The following is a 24548-nucleotide window of genomic DNA, read 5'->3' on the forward strand; positions in this document are numbered from 1 at the left end:
GCTCTTTTATTTCGAGTAAGGCTGGTAGGGATTAGGTTTAGTGGTTTATCGATGTGCTTTTAAGTTTCCATGAAACCACTTTTTTTCGATTTGGTCACAAAATCAGATACGGGTGCCGTCTATAGGCACATGTCCACATGTATGTTATCCCGGTTGCTGCGACTTTTATATTGTATGTATTTAAAATAAAAAATTTATTTTCATAAAACCCAAGAAGAGAAACAATTATATTATTAAAAGATTTAGATACAATTTTATGATCATAAAAAACAATCTAGAAGAGATTGGATGACAAATCTATCTTATTGACCTTATATCACCCACACACATTCCAATACTTGATCTGAATCTTTTTCCTTGGCCATTTTGTCTACCCAAAAAACAAAACTCAATTAAAGATGGATTCAGCCAACCGAAACAATCGAACATATTCACATTGCAGCGATTACGTTCACTGAGCAAGGCATGGAATTAATGGAAAACTATTCTTTTTTTTTTTTATTTGCATGACTGCGCAGCAAAAATATCCTTCAAACACTAATATCCTTAAAGAACAGACACCAAATATATTACCAATATTGTTAAGTGAAGACTGTCGTCGGGTAAGGACCTCTAGTTCAGTTCTAATCCAGCAGTTTTCGAATTAACAACGTCGTCGGTAACGTTGGCAAAAACTAAAGACAAAAAAAATCCTAATCAAGTGTTTTTAGTGTCAATTTTCTAGCAACCATAGATTTCTTAAATTCTCAAAAAATACAAGTGACAGTTTATTAATTTTAAAAGCTTCCTTGTTTTTTTTTTTAATGATTCTTAACACTCAAATGAATTCTCCACAATCGAGTGGTGTTATGGGTTCACAGCAATGCGAAAATTTTTATTTAAAACGGAAACTCGGTCCCGACGACCAAATCGATAATAGTAACGGCTTTGTTCAGGCAAAGAAGAGGCACCTTCAAGGATATTCCCCTACGCATAACACTTTTCAAGCTCTGGGAGAGTCATCACAGCAGCAACCCCAACAACAACAACAGCAAGAGCAACAACATGAGTCTCATCAAATTTGCAATGATATGAATTTCAACTTGAATTCGAGTACTTTCATCAATGATCTCTTCAGTTATGAGAATAACCTTGTTCCTGTCCAGACTAACTTTACCAATGATCAATTTGATGGAAACTGGCAGAATTCGGATCTTCTTGAATTGGATCATAGGTATAATTCTGGACTATCAGTTATTACCAACGAAGGGTCTCAAGTGCAACAAGATGTTGCAAATAACAACAATATTCAACAACAATCCCATCAAGATGTAAGCGCTATCCAGCAACAACAGCAGCATCAGCAACAACAACAAAATTTGGCCTCTGTTTTTGCAATGCAAAAGCACAATTCTCATTCCGGAGACATTCAACAACCATCCCATCGCACATCGAATTCTGAAATTAATCGAAAATTTCATACCGATACTGAATCTGATTTTGAGGATAAAAATTTATCGTGGTTATTCAATTTTAAGTTGGAAGAATTGCCACATCTTTCACCGGAAGTGAATCAAATTCAGTCGTCCTCGACACCAGTGGTAACTAAAAACAGTTCGGAAAGCTCAACAAAATCACAATCAAAATCATCTCAGACCAAGACGGTGAAGAAATTTGAAGAACTTGTAATGGAAGTTACATCGGAATTGGATGCAAATGATATGATTGTTGGGGAAAATGTCGTTGTTGAGAATAGTCCGAGAATGTGAGTACCTGACTACTTTTTCAATTAGCTTGTTGTAGTTCAGAAAGCTTTTACATTTTGCAATGGTTTCCTTGATTCCAAAATTTACAAAGTTGTTTTACAAAACCTTAGATGTCGGTTTCAAAATCAACATACATATATTTCGAATTGTGAAAATATTGCGATTTTTGTTGAAAAAAGAAACTAGATAGCAATAATAGAAAAGTTGGGAACACAGAAATTTAAGTTTACAAAGGAGCACAGTAGCTCCACCGGACAGTCACAAAAATTGAATTCGGAAACATAAAGTTTTTGACTATAATTATAGTAATAGTTGATATTTGTACCGTTATTTAAGAAGAGAAAATCTTTATTGATTGGTTTTTGTCTTTTCTCATTTTTGTCTTACAATTGGCTTTGTTTTGGAGTTTGTACCTTTAAAACATGTCAAATGGCTATATTTTCTAAACTATTGCTTGTAGAAAAAGGAGTTATATTTGTTAGAAGGGAATTGCAAAATTAACAAGTCCTGTATACTTTTTTGGAATAACTTCCCCCGTTTCAGAGTTATACGAAACATACATGAAAAAATAAAATTTTTATCATTTAACTCTGAATACTTAACTTAATTTTAACAATTCGGTGAGGGAATCCACAATTATTTCTTGATCAAATTGACAACATTGCTTTTCCGCTCCATTTCATTGTGATTTCTACAACCGATATTTTCGGGTGTGTGTTCGGTTTGTTGTCTATTATCATAAAAGTCAATTTCTAGGGATGATTTGATCTCGGGAGCAGCCGCCATCTTGAAAATGAGATTGGTATCGTTTTTATTGAATAGCTCCATTGTTATTCATTTAAACAAAAAATGACTAGGATAATACTTATTAACAATACAATTATCTTAAAAAATATGTACAAAACAATTCCGTGAGTTGATTAAATAAAACTTTATAGTGAGTCAAAGTGCGGGTTTGTTTCGTAAGGTAGGGGCAAATTGACATTTTTTCATATATCTGATCAACTTTTGATTTGTTTGGGAAAATTCTTCAAGAATGAATTATAGTACTTATAACTATCTTCTGAACGCACAATCGTTATTGTAACCTCAATTAATCTAATTCCGAAATTCTCTATGTACTAGTCAAAAGTGAGAAAAAAGCAAGTTTTTTGCTATTAAGCTGAGCAAATTTTGGGAGTAGATAGAGTTATAACCAAAATATAATATAAGTACGCAGTCTTAACAACTTAAAATTCAAAAGTCTGACAACTCTAATATTGTGCTTTATACTGTTTTCGGGGGGTTTAAATAAGGTAAGCTTTCCAGTTAATGTGAATGGGCTAAATTTATACTGTTTGAAATTATAAATATAAAAGCTGATGCCCTATCATTTTTCCTAAATCTCCAACCTCAAAAACCTGAGCGTTTCATTTGTCAAGAAAACCAAGTACAAGTAAAAAAAAAAATCGTTAAGACCACACTCAGCGTTGTGCAAATGTGCCTAATTGGGCCATTTGGCCCAAGAATTTATATTTTGGCCCCGAGCCAACAGCAAATGGCCCCATTTAATGAAATTCTTTAATAAATACAGGCTTTTTTACAAAACAAATTAGTTGTATTAACAATTTGATGATTTTTTTTTAACTAGTTATCGACTAAATATAGATTTTTAATATATTTTGCGAATGCATTCACTGAAGAGAAAGGAAGACAAATGATTTTTGTCTTCCTTTATCTTTAATCTTAAATTGTATCTATGTCTAGTATCTAGTTTAAACCTGATTGATAAAGGCTTCTGAAGTATTCAGTTCACTGTTATTTTTATTTCATTTGGAAAAAGACTAAAATGATTTTTAAAAGTTTATGACCAAAAAAAAAAACTTCTTACGTTTTAACCATCGAAGATAAAATTGCTGTAGAAACAATATTTCGGCATAATGCTTCCATTTTGCAATAATCGATATGAATCATAATATTTTTTCAAATCAAGAAATTTTATAAAATCAGTCCTATTCTGAATTACCTAAATGAATTAAGACTCCGAGACTCCCAACTAAAAAGCTCAGTAAGATTTTGCTCCGTTTTCTCTTGAACAGAAGGGAACAAAATTAAAAAGCAGTTGGAATCCCTTCTAACGGACATTTTTGAAAAATTTAAGCAATCAAATATTTTTTTTTAAATTTGACATTATCTCAATCTCGAAGCAAGATATACATAATAGCTCCTGGTGATGCATCATTAAAATTGGGTGCGTTCACGTACGGATCTTAGGGTATCTGGATACCTTTGTGTTGTTGTAATCCCATATAAAATCTCAGCTGATCGGACACATGTATTGACAAGCAAAAAAATCCAAAGGTATCCTAAAAATTTCTGGATACCCGTGTATCTTATGGAAGATTTATAGATCAGCTGATTCGTGTTCAAAAACGTATCGGATTCTTAGGTATCTTGGATAGGGTATCTGTGCGTACGTGAACGCACCCATTAATAACTATTACGGTCACGTAGGCCAGTGCTGCCACTTCCAAACAAAATTTGCGCAGTAGATTCATACAAAAAATGCTGTAGATTAAAAAAAAAACTCCCAGTAGATTTTTTACTTAACAAGCAATACCAGTTAGTTGATTTAACAGTCAGAATACCTCTCTTATTACAACCAAACTCATGTACAGAATTTAAATTAAGCATTTGTACTTCCTTTTAGATTTTTTTCACAAATCCAGACTTTATCTGTTGGGCCAAAAACACTTTAAACAGTGTTAATCTTGGTGTTTTGCAGCTTTTTTAGAGCTGGTTTTGAGTCAAGGCAGATTTTGTACATTTCAATACTATTTATTACAAAGGAATTGGTTTATTATTTCCTTAAAACACTTGGAATTTGATTTGAAGAAGTGCAGTAGATTTGATTAAGTGGCAGTAGATTTTATTTTATCAAGAAATGTAGTAGATCTACAGCAATTGCAGCAAAGTGGCAACGCTGTCAAGTACTCCGAATTGAGTCAAAATGGACGAAATACGGAAGAAAAATATTTATCAGAGGGCAAGTTCTAGTTCTTTTCTGTAGTGCTCTGCATGTCTTCTGGATGAGATGTGAATCCAGTGCCTACGTTTTGAAACTCTAGCATCGAGAAATTTCTAGCATAAAACACGCAAATCGGAACAAACATGATGTGAATCGGCACGAAAATTCTCACATTCGCTTGTGTCTATAACCAAAATTTTCTCGACTTGAAATATTTCGGTCTAAAAATTCTTGGAAGCCTGGAAAAATGTGAATGAAACTGTGTCTGTAAGAAAATTATCGAGATAATTTCTCGATTTAACTGCCAAAATTACTCACAAGCAAAAAGGATACGAGAAAGGATACGGCATCACTGCTTACTTGTATCTATAGACTATAGTACCTACTTATGTATATCTTTAGTTTGTGTTTAACTTATTAGAAATAATAATTAAATAAACAAAATATATACCTAATTTATGTGCTTTGGTTATGTGTTTTTTTTAAATTTTTTTTTACATGAAAAATGAAATGGCCCCTAAAATGTTGAAATGGTCCCGAAAGTGGCCCCTTATATTTATTTCTTAGGAACAACGCTGACCACACTCCAAGTTACATAATATTTTGTTTTTGTTTTTTTTTTTTCAGTTTTATCAGTTTTCTCTAAATTTTTGCTCCGCTACTTTCTATTCGTGTTCAGGAACGAAAATAACACAAAATAAGCCACTAAAAACAATAACATCGGAGTTTTCCATTTCAAATTATCATTTGACTTATCAAATTCTTTTATTTTAAGTTTTTAAGCTTTCATTGAAAAAAATTGACTTTGTTCATATTCGCTTAAAATCCCACAAATATTTTCGCAATGCATAAAGAAATTATACTTTTTAACTTCAAGACGAAGTATTTAACATTTCTTAAGCCTAAACTACTTTGGCCACTTTTTGCAAAAGTAGGTACATAAAAGTGAAAATATTTTAGTAGGTATATTAATTTATTTTAGATAAAAAAAAGCTTTTCAGTTTTCCATCCAGAAAAAATATAAAAATATATAAGTTTGAAAATTTTCACTTATGTACTTTTTTACTTTTTGAGCACATTTTTCTTTATTTCTCTGATTTTCACTTTATTCAACTTTTTTTTTATAGTTGATGCATTTTCAATGTGTTTTTACTTTTAAAGAACAAATTTCAGTTCTGCAGAAGAAAAGTGCAATAAATTTTAAATATCTCTCAATTTATAAAAAAAGGGCGTATGGCGGGCGTATGAGTAATATTTACCCGAAGTTAAAAAAATAGAATTTTTAATTCAATGTCATGAGACGAGATACATGTTTGTTTATTTGTTTTTGAAAATAGTCATGACTCTTCATTTATCATGTAATCATAGAAGACAGTAGAAAAAGGAATATTTAAATTAAATTAGAGATCCGAATCAATGCAAATAAACGTGGTATTTTGCATAGTTTTAAATTTTGTTCTAATTTCGTATAAAATAAAAAAAAAACTATCATTAAAATAATGTATGTTTAATTAAATGATTTATTCCTTTTTGCAGGCCAAAAAAGCCACCGTTTACATATACCGAACTCATTGAATATGCCCTCGAGGACAAGGGTGAACTTACAGTTTCCGGAATTTACCAGTGGATATCGTAAGTATAAACTATTTCATCTACAACTAAATACAACTATTTTGAAAAAGTTTCAGTCTTTTCTATGTAGAAATATGTATAAAAGACCATTCCGACCGACATTATTGCTTGTAAAGTTAAGATTTTGAATTATTTTTTTTTGTTTCCTAATTGATATAGAACTTGACTAAAATGTAAAGGGGTGTTTATCAACCTAAACTGTTTACAAAAACATTTATTTTTTTTTCTTTTAAATACAAATTAATCTCAACAAGTCTTTTTGCGACTGAAAAAACAACGTGTTTCCTTAGCAAAAAAATGTGCAAACATGTTGATATTTGTTTACTGATTAAAATAGTGGCGTTGTGTAAATTAACCAAAGCCAAACACTAACTTTGCAAAAGAGTTTTACTTTTATTTCCCTCATTCTTTGGCAATATGGGGTGTGAGTGAAAAGTTACTTACTTAGGTTTATACTTACCCCCCAAAACAAAAAGTTTCTTAATGGGGGTAAAATCGCGTGGGAGATATATAAAATTCATATAAAACTTGTCAATTATTATTGTTCGTGCCTGGTGCGGGCCGGTGCGACACCCGCTTTACACAAAAAGGTTCATCCATATCGTCTTGACAGACGTAATGGAATTCTATGTTTTGGTCAGCTGCTAAAGTTTCTTGGATTACTTTTTAGGTAGGTATATTCCATATTTCCAGGTCCGATCAAGCATGATCCTCACCCAATGAAAATATAATGACCGGAACGGAGGTATTCATCTATAAATCGATTAACTCGCTACTAAAAGGGTGAGCTATGAGCTGTCTTACGTTTAACCCAAACCAACCCTGAGGCACCGACTACACTTCAAGTTAACGGTGGCGACGCCATTGAAGCGTGTAAAAGGTGTATGACTGCAAAGGTCGTCACGTGGCGAATGTACCTGTACAAAGGTAGAAAAGTTGATGATGTACAATCATTATTAGAACTATGAAAACGGTAAACACATTTAATGGGCAATTTGTAAACGAAACGATATGCCCAAAACGGAAGGGTCTGTCTTTTCTATAATATTGTATAGGTCTCCAGCTCTGTAGGGGATGTAAAATGTGTACGGGCGGCATATATATACTATCTTCTCTTTGCATGGATGTTTTTATATTTGTGGATAGTTTTCCGAAACTCATTCCACGTTTAGAATTTCCCAGCTTTTTTATTGGTTGAAGGGTAGAACAGGTTGTTCGCTGCCGAAAAACTTACACCTTGCACGCAATGCTGTCAATTGCTGGATGTGCTTAAATACCGCACTCACTGACTTCGTGTAGATATTATTTGTATGGAAATTAGGGCTGAGGTTTTCTGTTGGGGGGGGTTGAATGGAAAAAAAAAGTATAAAGTTTTTCCATTTTCTTTTTGTTTTTGTCTATCATGGAATTGAAACAATTTTTTTGTCATTGAGATATATATCTAATGGGAGGTTTTTAGGAAAGATTGGATTGAAAATCTAGAAAGGCCGAGATTTGTACCCAGTAATAATGTTTTGACACTCAAAATCACTATTTTCCCCTAACGTATATTGAACACAGGGACTCGGAAATCACAAACAAAAAATTAGAATGGCTAGATATGATTTTTCAGAGTTTTATTATCGTTGTTTTTCCAGGAATGCTTACTGGGCTATAGCTTGAATAATATAATATGACCAATCTAAATACAGAAGAACTGGTACCTGAAAGTTGTATAAATAAGCTAGAAATACTAGGATAATTTTGCCGGGTCACCTCAGATGTTTAAGTCTAATAAATTAAAATATTTTTAAGAAATCTATGTATTTTTTAAACAAAATGTTTGCAAAAAAAAATCTGACTTAAAAATTCAAAATCTTTCGAGTCCTCGAAGTTTTTAATTTGGTATTTTTAGTCTGATTCTAATACTGGTTAAAGTATTTAATTTATTACAAAGCTTAACACAAGCTACTTAAATCAATAAAATACATGTAGGTATGTATACAGGGTGTCCCACAGTCACCGCCCCAAATGAAAACCATGGATTCCTGAGGTAATTTTAAGTCGAAAAACTTAAGAGGTAATTTTCTCGTTTTCGTCCCGTTTTCGAGTTACCACAGTTTTTATGATTTTTGCTCTCTTGTCCTTTAACTGGCCTTATCTTTGCCAAACTACGTTTGATTTGAAAGATTTTTTTTACAACCAATCAAGAATGTATTAGGGGAGAGTGGGGCCAAATGTAACACTTTTTTCTAAAATCGATGGTTCTCCTACAAATTTGAAAGTGGGTCAACCACACCTTTTTTAAATTAAAGACCCATGTTTTAGCTCCAAGATCCATCATAAAAATTAAGCAAAACATAACGGTAATGTTGAAAAATAAAGCTTCCAAAAAAAAAATCGTGTTGTTTCAACTTACCCCACATACGGGGCAAAGTGTAACACATACCGGGGTAGGTTGTACCAAAAACTAAAAATAAGCGAAAAATACCTTTATTTGTTTATATTTATTTATTTTTAATTAATAACAATAAAAACAAACCTCAGTCATGAAATTTTGGTGCAAATTTGTAAAAAGTAGAGCAAATCCAAGATTTCCAGAGAAAATTTGACAGTAGTCTTAAATAAAAGTTATTCGAATTCATAAATTGTTTTATAAGCTTTATGAATTCAAGTGGTGGTTCAAAAATGTGTTTCCAATTTCAAAATAAATACAAATTCAATTACAAGCATTCATATTCAGGGTTGTTAATTATATTAGGTAAACAATTTTTCAGTATAGGTAGGTTTTTACATGGTACAACTTGCCCCGGAAAAATGTTACAACTAGCCCCAGCATGAAATTTGGCACATAAAATCAATTTAAAAAAAAAGCGAAACTGATATAGACAAAACATATACACGCAATTTGAGCCAAAACACAGTTGCATATGACAAAAAAACACTTAGCACTCTATCTTTTTCGGGTAAAGAGGTAGACCAAAAATAAAATTTAAAAAAAAAGTTACAAACATGGATTTTTTGGGCACCACTAGTGTAACTTCTCACCCTGTCGTCTAATCTTCATCTGTAGAAAATGTGCCGGTAGATATGCAAAAATTGAGAATTTTTCTCCTTTACGCGTTTCTTAATATTGAAAGGAACATCGCTTTTTTTAGCTGTTAATTCTTACCCCTGTTACATTTAGCCCCACTCTCCCCTACAGTTTAAGTTTGTCTCAAAACTTTTTTTTCTGCGGAAAACCGTTTCTCCACAATTTTGCATCAAACTCAATTTTCTTCGTTTTTTAAGTTATTTTTACACTTTCATATCATTTTATTAAAAAAAACACGTTAATGAGGATTAATTTTTTGTGCTTTTTATTAAAGCCCAGTTTATTTTCATAAAAAAAAAATAAGTTTTATATCATAAAAAAGGCTACTGAAAGCAATTAAAAAAAAATAAACAAACTGAGTGAATTAAAAAAAAAATAATTTTTAAATAAAAAATTAATTTAAATGAATTAAAAACTTTTTCTGAGCTATTGTGGTTAAGAAAAGAACAAATAGATACAGCTCAGAAAAAGTTTTAATTCATTTAAATTAATTTTGTATTTAAAAATTATATTTTTTTTTAATTCACTCAGTAGCCTTTTTTATGAAACAAAACCTATTTTTTTTATGAAAATGAACTGGGCTTTAATAAAAAGCACACAAAATGTATACTCATTAACGTGTTTTTTTGACTTAAATGATATGAAACTGTAAAAAAACAACTTAAAAAACGTAGAAAATTGTGTTTGATGCAAAATTGTGGAGAAACGGTTGTCCGCAGAAAAAAAAGTTTTGAGACAAACTTAAACTGTAATAAATTCTTGATTGGTTGTAAAAAAAATCTTTCAAATCAAACGTAGTTTGGCAAAGATAAGGCCAGTTAAAGGACAAGAGAGCAAAAATCATAAAAACTGTGGTAACTCGAAAACGGGACGAAAACGAGAAAATTACCTCTTAAGTTTTTCGACTTAACAGGAATCCATGGTTTTCATTTGGGGCGGTGACTGTGGGACACCCTGTATACAAAATTACTTAAATACTAATAGTATATATATAAAGAAAATTAAATAAATAAATTTTGAATAATATACTTATGACTAACATTCAAATTACTTAAGCCTAATTTTAAATTAAAATAAAATGCACGACTGGGTCACACGAACTTGCTCTTGGAGTTAAAGTTGCTTAAATTTTTAAGACTTTTTATATAGAAATTTGGAAAATAAAAATAAAATTGGTTTAAAAAAAAAAATAAAATAAAATCTGAAATTAAATTGCCCTCCAAAACAAGTATGCAGTTTCGATTGATATATTAACGTGCATTTTTAGAAAAAAAAAAAATTTCAAAATCGTTAGAGCAGTTTTTAAAAAAAAAACAATTTTTTGGAAAAAAAGTTTTAAAATAAAATTGTAATGCCATTTTGTAGAAATCACTAATCAACATCTAAAAACAAAATTTCAAAAAAATTCAATGTCCCGTTTTCGAAAATTTGATTTTTCAAAAAAAAAAATTTCAAAATTAAATTAAAAATTATTTTTTTGGAAATTTTATTTTTGGTTTATATTTAAATTATATAAATGCTTCTTCACAAAAAGTTTCGTTGAAATCGAATAAGAAATTTCGGAGATATTCGAATTTGAAAAAAACGGTTCTATGGCAGGTACCGTTAATAATGATTTTCAAAAAAAATTTTTTTCATTGAAATATAGACCTTAGTTTAAAACTAATATTTGAATTTTTTAAACAAAATCGTTTGAGCCGTTTTCGAGATATTTCAATTTTACTAAAATCGGTATATGACAAGTACCGTTATTTTTGGTCCAAAAAAATTAATTCCAAAAACCCCTCTGGAGAGTCGCCAAATAACGCTACATACCAAGTTTGACATTAATCGGTCCATCCGTTTAGGCTGTAGCTCCTTATACAGACAGACTGACAGACAGACAGACAGACAGACGGACTTCCGGGACCCACTTTTTTGGCATTGTCTTTTGTCTACCATCGTAATGTCATGGAAAAATGTTATCTCAACTTTTTTTTTTTGTACGAATGCATAACTTGATATATAGTACCTATATCGCAAGTAAAAATGCTTTTCTTAAAAATCTATGGATTAGTTATGTAATAAAGATACATATTACCATTCGTGTCTGTATAAAAATGTCGGCTCTTTTTGTTCCTTTACGAATTTTTTGCCTGTTTCACAATGTTGCGAGACGACGAGATGAGGGCGTTGCGAGAGTCTCGTTATTGATTTTAAAAATTTCTAATCAATGAACATGTATAGAAAAATACACCGTACTTAATAGAGTTAGAAAATATGTGGTGCACCTTGATATCTGACAATAATTATTCGAGGCTTTGAATAATACATCTATTTCCAATTCTTTCAAGCACATGAAAAGCCACCATTTGTGTCCAGCACGATCCCAAATCCACAAGAAGTTTTTCCCAATAAATTTATGCGAATTGCACGGTTTTCAAATGGAACTTATCTAGCAATTTATATCTCTCGAAGTTGAGTTATGTGTTATAGGCAATTTTTCGATGAAACTTTCTTCAGATGATATTTAAAGTTATAGCTAAATGATTTATTTAAAAATTAAGTCATTTCAGTAATAGTAACAATTTTCTTATATAATTTTTTTCTGTAAAATAAAAATTGTAAGTTAATCAATTGATGCTTAAAGTTTAAATTTTGAAATAAAGGAAATACAATTTTGAAATAAAGGAAATAAAATGAAAAATCCCTCTATTTTTAAACGGTTCACTGCACCAAATCAGAATGTTTTGTCCATAGATACCCAAAACAGATTGGAATTTTGCATACGTTTGGGTAAAACGTTAGAAACCTATATGTGTATTTCGTGTTGTTGTAATTTCTTTTGTATCCATGAATAAATGTGAAATACACACACAGTGTTTTTTTTACACTTACTTATCCAAAATCGTAAATCCGAGCAAACCAGTATGACGTCAGAAGTTCCCCCATCTAATTCTGAGTATCTCTGGTTAATCTAGTTCTTCGCAAACGGCACACTAAATTTGTCTCGTCAAGAATCGTCGCTTTTAAAAACAAAATGATGTTCATTTATAAGATCTCTTTCTTCTATTATTGGCTGAAGAAACTGAAGAATCATCGATATTACAGGAAGAAGTGAAGTACGATTTCTTTTTGTGAGATGGTTAAAAAAAGTACTATGGACCGATTTCACTTCTTCTTCAAAAACATCGAAGGTTTTTGAGAGACCAGTGCCGATGCCTTCAAAAACATTAAAAAGTACAAAAAAAATCATAGTAGAATGAAACCCATTGGAAAAGGAGGTGAATATGATAAAAATGAAAGGAAAAATAAATTACGGGCGAACCAAGTTCGGGAAGTGGGTGGGTTAAGTTTTTAATGGTAAAAAATGGTATATCTCGATTTCCGGCAAAACTACAAATCTTATAGAAAAAAATTGTATGGCAAAGTTGTAGGTAATAAAAAGATCTACAACTTTTGTATCAACAATTTTTTCGCATAACCTCAAAATTTATGTGAAAAATTCAAAAAACTGAGTTTTTGGTTTTTTATTTTTATCTTTTTCAAAAACAAAAATTTTTCTACGAAATTTGGTGAAAACTTACTTTATTATGTCCCAAACACACTGTAATTTATTTGATTTAAAATATTAATTTGTTTACCTTATTTTGACTTAATACCAAAAAAACACCCTAATTTTCAATCGAAAATTCACGTGTCAAAATATCAGCTTTTTTCAAAAAGTCGATAGGAATTTCCTTCGTTAAAATGTCTATTTTCTGATGGTGTAAAAAAAAAATTTACATTAGTATACGATAGAACATGTTCTCGTAAAATTAAAAAAATGAAAAAAGCTTGAATTCGAAAAAAAATTTTTATCATTGTTTACAATTTTGGCCTATTTATTCAAACTAGCCGACCCCGCACTCAAAATTCGAGTGCCAATTGTAACTTTTATTTATGCTCAAATAAGCACACTATATAAATCACTTTATTAACTACTAAGAATATGCAACACTTAATTTTATTCGAAATTCGAGAATGTCTTCGAAGGTTCCCGTCTTTGCTTTTAGAAGTTTCCACTTCCAGAAGGGAGAGGGCGTGGTTCAGCACATTTGTTTTTGTTTTTTTCCTCAATTTTAATTTATGTTTTTTATCTATTTCGGTAAAAAAAAAAATAAATAAAGTATATGTACATTCTGCACATCTAGATAAAATTTCCTATCGTTCGGTATATAATTTATGCCCCTTCGGTTTTTGTGGGCCGCGTATTTTGTACCACAAAATAAGTGTTTGCCGTTTTATTATATGATGATTTACACTTTAATTACTCAAAAAACGTAAGATTTCAGGTAACATTGATAAATTATACGTTTTTTGAGTAATTAAAGTGTAAATTTGAATAAATAGGCCAAAATTGTAACCAATGTAAAAATTTTTTTTCGAATTCAAGCTTTTTTCATTTTTTGAATTTTACGAGAACATGTTCTATAGTATACTAATGTAAATTTTTTTTTACACTATCAGAAAATAGACACTTTAACGAAGGAAATTCCTACCGACTTTTTGAAAAAAGCTGATATTTTGACACGTGAATTTTCGATTGAAAATTAGGGTGTTTTTTTGGTATTAAGTCAAAATAATTTAAACAAAATTAATATTTTAAATCAAATAAATTACAGTGTGTTTGGGACATAATAAGGTAAGTTTTCACCAAATTTCGTAGAAAAATTTTTGTTTTTGAAAAAGATAAAAATAAAAAACCAAAAACTCGGTTTTTTGAATTTTTCACATAAATTTTGAGGTTATGTGAAAAAATTGTTGATACAAAAGTTGTAGATCTTTTTATTACCTACAACTTTGCTATTCAACTTTTTTCTATAGGATTTGTAGATTTGCCGGAAATCGAGATATACCATTTTTTACCATTAAAAACTCAACCCACCCACTTCCCGAACTCGGCTCGCCCGTAATTTTTTTTTCCTTTCATTTTTATCATATTCCCCTCCTTTTCCAATGGGTTTCATTCTACTATGATTTTTTTTTGGTTTAAAAAATTATCGACCCTGGTCTTATATTCTATTGTTCCGAAATTAAATTTCATGATTCTTTATTATTGTAACTATTCCAAAGAAAAAAACAGTGCCAATTTGTTTATTTTATTATTATTAAAAAAATTTTTTGGTTATATTTTACTTAATAGTACTTTAATATTTTACTAACTTGTATATCTAGAACTTAAAAATACCCTAAAGTAATGTTATAATCATATCCATGAATTTTCCAGCTTGAAAAACATCACCTCTTACCTATTCTAGGACTTTAAATATTTTTCAAGAGAAAAAGCAATAAGGAATTTGTTAGGTTGTGCGTCGATACTAGTCATTCAAAGCATTATTTCTGATCCAAGCTCCTGTCTTTCTTCGACTATTACTTATATTACTTACCTATACATGTGTTCGTTTACAGTAATTGCAAGAAAAAAAAAAACAATCTTAAAAAAAAATAATAATTGTATGACTACATATTCCGAACCAATTTAAAAACTAAGGCCCATTTGCTCATACGAATCATAAATTTGAATCTTAGCTAGGTCGAACATAGCACTTATGTTTTCCTTAGTTTATTCCCAGTTGCTAAAAAATATTTTTGCTCAACCTAGCAATGATTTACTTTCATGCGAGAAATCGCTGAGAGTTTCAAATCAAATTGTCAAATCGACTCAAACGTCAGTTAATTTAAATTATTTTTGAACAATTAACGGAAAATAATTTAACAAATTTGGTTATTCCGTCTATTTTTATTGAAGAAAAAGTGAATAACAGTGAAAGCGGTAAAATAAATGTTGTTTAATTAAAAAAAAAAAATTATTCATTTGAAGGATTATTTTTGTGTAGGTATTTGTGTGTCATTGTGTTTGTTTGTATCGTGTGTGGAAATTTTGACAACAAAATATTTAAAATTGTGTACGAATTCGTGCGGCAAATTGTACCATCAACTAATGGTTAACACGTAAAAAGTAAATTAACCGTTCTTAAACTTATAATTATTGTGCACTTTTCACCCAAAATCATTTTTAGGGGGTGTTTTTTTCTTTTTTTCCAGTTAAAATTGCTTAAGTATAACATACTACCCTTATGATCTACTATTTCCTCATCCTAAATTATGTTAAACTTAGTTAGATTTAGGGGTTACTTTTAAGTTCGTGCAAACCGGTATGTCGAATTTAGTCTTTTATGTTTTACTTAAATATTTAAGTTCCGTTTCAGCAAATGGGCCTAAGTATTATAATAATACTAGATACTTAAACTTAGTATCATTAAAACTTTGGAGCAAGGCATCCGCCATCTTCTACTACTGCTCCTTGCTCAGTTAAATACTATTTTGTATATTTACTTATAAAAAAAACTTTTTACCTCGACTTTGCCATTGATCACATTTGAAATTCCTATTATAAAACTTTTTACATATTTAATTTGAAAAAAAAAAAAAATTCATAAATGATATAATGGCCCCGAATGACAAGTGGAATATGAGAAGGAAATATGTTCATAAATTTATCTTCCACTGCTACCACCTTTTCTACCCCTCCCTCAACATTCAAGTCCGCATTAGAATAGACAATAATGAAGAACATTTCTGTATCTGATGTTCTATATAGTTTCATTGTGAATCAGGTTAAATTGACTTTCAAAGTTTCATTTTTTTTGTTCAGGTCCTGCGACCCTTCCGTGGGACCAAATTATGGCACGAAACGGATGACTCTCACCATTGCTGGTTTTCTTGTTCATGCATACATATCTAGAATATCCTACCCTTACTGCCAACCAGTAGTATACTCTGCTACCAATCTCTTGTTCGTATATAAAATATATAATTTATGAACTCACTTGGTCTGGTGCCAGGTTACTGCCTGGCACGGTATCCTTTTCGCTTGGCCATTCAGAAGCTCTTTACAAAAACTTCCGCTAACTTCCAACGAGGGATGGACAATGAAATGAAACCACCCCCTTTTAAGGGGGGTCTTTCTAGAATTCATTTTTTTATTTCTACTTCTTCTTTTGTAGCCACTCTAACCATATCCAAGCCGTCAGCCGCCAGTCAGCTATCTATCCAAATAGAACCAACCGCCACCCTTCAAAAGGAAGGATAAAAGAAAGGAAGGATAAAAGAAATGAATATAAAATATTGTATATAGTAAAAGAAGCTACTATATCTACGGATAGCCAAGACAAAAAACGTGGATTGAATTTATTTTTCTTTGCCGAAAAAAATATTCAAAATATATCAAAACACAATTTGAAGGATGATAGACCCGCTGCACGGGAGGTCATAATAAATGATATTCTTTCCTCATGATTTTTGTGCTTCTATCCTGACCCGCGACCCCACTCTTATGCCACCCTTCTGCTATATATCTACCACAAGTTATTATTGAAGTGGCATGAAACACGATTGACAACTCCTGGCCTATTAAAATAGAAAAATAGAAGAACAAAAAAAAACCCCAAAGACGTATCCTTGTGCTGGCAGTCATGACGTAGGGAACTGTCGTCGTTGTAAATATCATTGCCCGTCTTCAGAGACGGATTTAGTTTGTTAATGTAAGCAAATAATTACGCGAAGAGTAGAGGGCTCACAATAAAGACCTTACGAACCCAGTTCAAAGGCTTTTTTCATCTTAAATTCACAGTTTTCCCCGAGTAAAAATGCAATTCCGCCGCACCATATCGCTGCACCACGTCCGCACCACTTTTTGACCGCCACACCTCCGCTGCACCACGTCCTTACCATTTCATTTTGAAAATTTGAAAAATAAAATGCACGACTGGGTCGCACGTACTTGCTCTTGTAGTTCAAAGCTTCTTTATCTTAAATATCTATTGGAAATTTAAGATTTTGTGGAGAAAAAAAAAATAAAAACAAAAAAAAAAAAATCGAAAGTTAAAAAAATTCAATTTTTTAAATATTTTTTGAAAAACTTTTTTTTAAATTTTTTTTTTACATTTTACACTTCAATACCTATGATGTCTGTGAATTTTGAAAAAATTGACTTATGCTTTGATGAAATATATGAACTTAAAAAAAATGTCAATTTTTGAAAAACGGCAACGCCATATTTCCGCTCTCGGCATTTTTTGAGAAAAACTAAAAACGCAGTTTTGTTGGAATCAATAAGAGTACTGCGCACACCAAATTTAAACGAAATCGTTAGAGCCGTTTTCGAGAAATTTGAAATACCTCGAAAACGTTATATGGGAGATATGCGTTAAATTAGAGATATTAAAAAAATAAAAAAAACGGTCCTAGGGAATTACGTAAAAATCATCTGTACCAAGTTTCAAGCAAATCCATCCATCCGTTTAGGCCCTAGCTCCATGTACAGATGGACGTACAGACGCACAGACGCACAGACCGACGGACGGCATGACGAAAACCACTTTTATGATCTTCTCCATCATCGTAATGTTGGTTTTGATTAAAACCTCGATTTTTTTTTTCTACACGAAACCAATACTTGCCCTATAGAGCAAGTAAAAATGAACAAAATTTGGTGCACCATGTCTGCACCATGATCAAAAATTCTATCCTCGTACTTATACAAATGTTTAAGTCGTCTTCAAAGTGGTCTGGTGTTCGAGTGGTTAAGGCGTTTGACTTCTAATTGAATGTGCTCTGGATACTCGGGTTTGAATCTCCTTCTCGTCGGTATTTTTTTTTTTATTTTTCAACAATCCATAATTATGTATTATGGTGCAGCGAATTTTTCATACAAAATTAATTGGTGCGGACATGGTGCAGTCGTGGTGCGGTGGTGGTGCACCGAATTTTTCTTTCAAAATGAAATTGTGCGGACGTGGTGCAGTCCTTGTGCGGCTGTGGTGCTCCGAAATTCTTACTCAACAACGTTAAAACCCTCTTTTGTGACCAAATTGAATATTCAGAGAGAAGAAAAATTGAAAAAATAACCGTCAAAATAACTCAAAACCCTCGGCCTTTATTTCCAAAATGTCCAATCCAGCAATGATTGTCTTCTAAAGAAAGTCTATACACCTCCATATATACATAAAATATCCTTATACTCGTGGAAAGTCTTTTCTGCATAGAGAGTTAGTAGTAGTTGTTTTTGGTTTTTCGGAATAATTAAGGACACGCAATGTTAAGAACAGGTCGAAGTCGTAGGCGTAACGTGCACGAAATATGCTCTGCTATATGAAGAGCTTCAAAGGTATGAGAATCGTTTGGTCTTGTCGTTGTTTCGCGGAAAGGTCATTAAATTTCTTACATTTTCCGACATTTTATTTTTTTTTTTTGTCAAGTCTTTGCTTAATGGGAAATTCCAATCCCAGTCCAAGGGAAATGATTGGATGTAGTTGGGGTAAGTGAGGATAAAGTACTTTAATGCGCAAGACTTAAAATTTCGTATGTCCTTTGGTCGACTAGAAAGATATATAGTTATCGGTCAAATTATTCATAGTGGGAGTTGGCTTGAAATAAATAAAATGGAGTCGTAATAAGGAAAGTTATAGACAATAATTGAAAAAGTTTTGATTTAGCAGCCAAAATATGCAAAATCCGCTTAATTTTATGGTAATAAGAAGATTTTCCTCTTAAATTAAGTGGATTTCCGCTTAATTTAAGACAGAAGTTATTCTATAAATAATAATTAAAAGTAGTGGTAACACACACAAGTTGTTGTTGTTCATTCAAAACCTTCAATAATTAAAAGTGTTGTTACTCATTCTTGAAGAAAATTCCAAAATTCCAAAAATGAAAAGTTCTTCGGATACCTATTTGAAAAAATGTCATTTTGACCTAACCTTGCGAGACAAACCCGGACTTTGACCGACTATAAAATTGAATTCAATTAACTCACGGAATTCATTTGTATATCATTTTTTAGATAATTTCATTGTGAATAAGTCTTTACTTGGACATTTTTGGTTTAAATGAGTAAAAAATAGAGCTATGAAATAAAAACGGCACCGACCTCTTTAATAGATTGCGGCTGTTCCCGATATCCTATCACCCCAACAAATTTACTTTTACGATATACACCCGAACACGTTCCATGAAAAAATTTTGTCCCGCGAAAAATTCGATTTGATTTACTAATTTGCCTGGGCTATTTTGTTTAAAACTCATTTGAGTATTTTTTTTCGTTTTTCAAGAGAAACTTTAAATTAAAAATTGCGATTTATCAAAGGTTTTTACCTTTACTTTATTTTATTAGTACATGCACAAAATGCCCCCTGATTTTGTAAAAAAAAATAAAATCCTCAATTTTTTAAACTTTTTTTATTGATTTTAGGTTAGAATTTTGGTCAAAACTAGTTTTTAAAATTTTGTTACCGCCTTAACTTGATAGAAAATTTAATTTGCTACGAAAAGTGTTCTTGTGCCATTTGTAAGTTAGGCTTGGTTTTCGAGTTAAATCAAAAAAACTGAAAACCGACCAGTGTTGCCGTTTTCTCAGAAATACACCAATGGATTTTGCACTACATTTTTGGCTGAAGAATTCGTTTATGAAAAGGAATCATTTTAAGCAATAAAAAGTCTTGAATGGGGAAACCGACGAAGTTACGAATACCAGAGTTACGGGCGACAGAGTTACGAGCGTCAAAGTTACGAAAAACTAGAGTTACGAATTCTAAAGTTATGTTAAGCTATGACATGTGATTTTTGGGTTGGCAACAATTGCGAGGATCGATACGGAATTATGGAAATACAAACAAGAGATTAACATTTTTCTCATTGGTCAGAACTAAATGAGTAAAGCGAAAATGGGTGTTATTTAATCTTGTAAAATTTTGATTGGATAGGTATAGATATACATATATGGTTTTGTTTTTGTGAGAAGATCGCAAAAACGTTGAAATAGAAAAAAACATATGTATACTTATGTAAGTTTGGGGGACATAATTGAAATTAACTTCTTATTTGTCCAACTGATATTGCACCTACGTATCGATATTCTCTTATTTATGTTTCCATAATTCCATATCGTTCCTCGCAATTGTTGCCAACCCAAAAATCACATGTCATAGCTTAACATAATTTTAGAGTTCGTAACTCTAGTTTTTCGTAACTTCGGTTTCGCGTAACTTTGACGGCCGTAACTCTGTCGCGCGTAACTCTGTTATTCGTAACTCCGTTACCATTTCTCTTGAATGAATTTGTTCTATTTTTGCTCTGGAGCTCCGGTCTATTAAATAGACTATTTATTAGGCTCAAAAATATTTTCGAAGCAATAGAGAAGTTTTGATTTCACAAACAAAAAGAACATGACATGTAGACTCTTTATCTGTAAGAAAAGGGCAAAGTTTCATCATCAAAACCTACACCTTTGAATTCTATTTAAAAATTTGCGACATTCAATGGAAGCTATTCTTGTTTTATAAATATTATTAACATCATTTGATTCTATTGCGGATGTTAATTTTTTTTTGTCGAGTGGCTTTGAAAGCTAGAGAGGACTCAAATCTCAAAACTCTAGAGTTAAAGAAAAATTCTTAAACCAAATTTTCTTTGTCTACGGGTACACATAACTTAGGGCAATTTTTCGATACTCAAAATGTTTGTCAAAATCCATCTCATTTTGGTAATTTGGAAATTTCTTTTAATCACGGTTCAGCATTAAAAAATACCTTAAATAATTGCCAGATTAGGTACATGAACATAATTTTTTTTTCTGCTTACCTAGTAATTTATAACCACCTCCTACTGGCCACTTTTCGAATGTGGTAAAAAAAAAACAATAAATGGAATTTGGTGGTTATTGGAAACTTGCGGTTGGGGTGAAATTCTGCATCGATATTAATCTAGCAAATGTCTTTTCTAGACTACATATTGTTAAAATTTCTCGAGTTTGTGACGTATCAAGTAAACAGCACTTATTTTGAAGAAACACCATTCTAACAACCTAGCCTGTAAACAAAGAAATCAAGGCATATGCCAAAAAAGAGCTTTTTAAATGACTAGGTTAGAAATTCTAAACTTTCAGCAGCATTTTTGACTTATTTCAAAACTTTTGTTAGATCCATACCATATTCATGTACATCTATACATATAGAATTCGTATTTTAAAACATTTAATTTTTTGATATTTTTAACAGTGACCGCTTTCCATTCTACAAATCAAATGATGACCGATGGAAGAACTCTGTTCGACACAACCTTTCAATCAATCCACATTTCAGAAAGGGTGTCAAAGCTCCCCAAGGTGCTGGTCACTTATGGACAATTTCTAGTGGTGATTCGGAGGAAAATATTTTAGCATGGGAACACGTAAGTAATTTTTTTAATACTTGGCCAAAAAATGGTTCCAAATATTTTTGTTTGTAGAAGAAACAACGCTTGGATTTATTTTTCAAAATGGAATCTCTGCAAAGAGAAAGATATGAATCATCTTCCAATAGTCACGATCAAAGTCAACAAATGTTTGATGAAGCAGCCATAGCAGCAGCAACAATCACCCAAGAAATGCACACATCCATTTCACCAGATCACACAATTTCATCAGTAGACCAATCTTCAACAAGTTGTTCTCCATCGTCAACCTGTGATCGTCTGGGGACAACTCCGGTTGTGTCAACTGCACATGAACTGCCATTTAATGATCTCATCACTGACGAGGACCTCCGCAAGACAGCTGGGCAAATTTTGAACGGAATTCACAGAGATGTCGAAGTTCAGGCGGTAAATTCAATCATAAGCACATATCACGATAGTTATTTGGATGCTGGTAAGCTTTTGAAGTTTAGTCTTTTAAATAAAGACCTTACAAATATCTCTCTTTCATATCAGAGGACTATTTAAATCCAATACAAAAAGATGTTTCTGTACACGAAAGCGGGTTGCGCAGTGATTTCTATGTGACAGAAATCGATCCTATCGAATTGGGTATTCAAGTTGAAGAAGAAGTTCTATTCAACGATGAATTCAATTTGAATTACTTTGGTTACACTGCAGGCAATGATATTGTGGCTTGACCTAGATCATTTACCGGCACTGGACAGATGGACGTTCCAGAAGTTGGTCCTTTAATCATAGCTAGCGGTGGATCGGCTACGGAACAATGTTAAATTTGATGCAAATATCAGTTTTGATTTTGCTGTTGCATCATCAAGAGAATTGAGAATTTTAGTCAGTAGAAATTAAAAGAAAGGATTAAGAAAAATAAATCCTTTAAGAACTTGTGTAATATACCTACCTTTATCTAATATTAATTTTAGGTGTTCTAGTCAGAGCGGTATTGATCACATTGAATTTACATATGTTTTGTTTGTTTGTTTTTTTATTTTGTAATCAATCAATCAATAGAGTTAATTTTTTTTGATTATTGCATTGTATGAATAGTTTAGTGGAAATAAAATGTAAGCCTTCTTCATTAATTAAATAATTTAAATTAATGTTTGTGTTGTAACTTTTTGTTTTGTTTCTAAACTCGGTTCAAATTTTGAAATTTTTAAAAGTTTGAGATATTAAATAAGAAGATCGGAGAAGAATTTTAGAAGATGGACATGGACACATTGGTAGCAACTTTAAGAGCATATCTATCGATTTAAAGCTAATAAGATATTGGTTCAGTTCAGAAAAATGAGACTTTATTAATTATGAAATTAGGTAGATCTTAGATGCAATTTTTCCATGATTCCACTTTATTATTAAGACAAAAAGCTTTAGATCTGTGAACACCAGGTATTCTTAACAAAAAGAAAGAAATATATAGGTATTTTGAAAATTGTAAAAACATTTTTTTAAATGCATCTCACAAAAAAGAGGCAAGTGTAACGTTTTTTTTCCTGAATCTTAATGAATTTTATTGATTATTTCCGTAATAAGAGCGTTTAAAAAAAAAAAACTAATCATAAAAAGTACGTATACGCCCAAGTGATCACGAAGAGTTTTAACATTGAAATATGTGATATTATTATGTGATTTTCTATAATTGTTCACCTTATAGAACTAACAAAATAATACATTCCAAAAGTATTAATATAACATAACAATTTAAGATGGGAAAATTAACTACTTTTTGTACGAGTTGGCTAGCTTATTTAGACCTGCGTTGAATGTCAAAGGATAAGTGATTGATATCCTCGAATAGCATCCGGTGCCAAAAAGCACATCCATAGTTAATTAATTCTGAGCACAGTAATGATAGACATCAATTTTTTTTTTCAAAACGTTTATATACTCACTTATTGATCACCTCTAGGAATTCTAATTTAAATTTAACAAAACATTCATGGAAAATGCTGAAAAGGCGCGTAAGCGACCGAAATCCACCTGCAACTTGATCAGCCGAAAACTGTAGTGAAAGAAGAGTCAAAGAAATTATGTAATAAGAACTTCAAAAGACGACTCCAAGTTGTCATATGTGCCCATGATTATGAAAGTGGACTAAGTCACTTTTTGCATTGTTTAAAGAAAAACTTTCTGAATAATTTTCTTAAAACGATTTAATTGTATTTCAAATATACTTTCCCTCTTAAATAATAATTATTGTTATGCTACATTTGATGGTTTTTTTAGGAGTGACATAGTTCACTTTCTTAATTAGGGGCACATTATATGCTAGAGTTGGCAGTACCAATTTGGACAAAATTGTCATCTTTTCTCCTACTTTTTTATTAAAAAAAAAATGCAGTTCTTTCTTTTTTTATAAAACTGTTCGTGTTTAGCATACCTTCGACTTGCTTTAAGACAAACAAACATACAAATATACGCACAAGAATTTAAGAGCAATTTAAAATAACATACAGCGAACTGACCACAAAAAGTTAAGAGGTCTGTTAAATATTTTTTTGTATTTTTATTCTACTTTCTGACCCGAAATATGTACATTACATTCGAAATAAATTTTTTTCAGTAAAACTTTAAAAAAAAGGTATTTGATAAGAAAAAAAAAAAATAGTTGGAAATCCCCAAAAAAAAAACTAAAATTAAAAAAAAAGAGCTTCTAGAGAGAAATGAATGTGATTTTTGACCTACTGACCCCGAATACATTGAGGGCAGAATTCATAGTCGTTTCTCAAGTTTAGACTTTTCCCAGCTTAAGCATTCTATTGACTTGAAATATTTGAAATTTGACTGATTTGAGTATAATACGAGAATAATACGGAAT

General features: G+C 31.3%; 1 protein-coding gene across 1 annotated transcript; it reads left to right on the forward strand.

Annotated features, from left to right (window-relative positions):
* The first annotated feature begins 578 nt into the window (after positions 1 to 578).
* Positions 579 to 22844, forward strand: LOC129909246 (uncharacterized). The gene is made up of 5 exons (XM_055986302.1): positions 579 to 1744; positions 6289 to 6384; positions 21535 to 21706; positions 21764 to 22163; positions 22226 to 22844. Exons 1-5 carry the CDS (start codon positions 804 to 806, stop codon positions 22408 to 22410), a joined length of 1794 nt encoding a protein of 597 aa, XP_055842277.1. The 5' UTR covers positions 579 to 803; the 3' UTR covers positions 22411 to 22844.
* Positions 22845 to 24548: the final 1704 nt, after the last annotated feature.

This window comes from Episyrphus balteatus, chromosome 2 (genome assembly GCF_945859705.1).
Source record: "Episyrphus balteatus chromosome 2, idEpiBalt1.1, whole genome shotgun sequence".
NCBI classification, from domain to species: Eukaryota; Metazoa; Arthropoda; class Insecta; order Diptera; family Syrphidae; genus Episyrphus; species Episyrphus balteatus.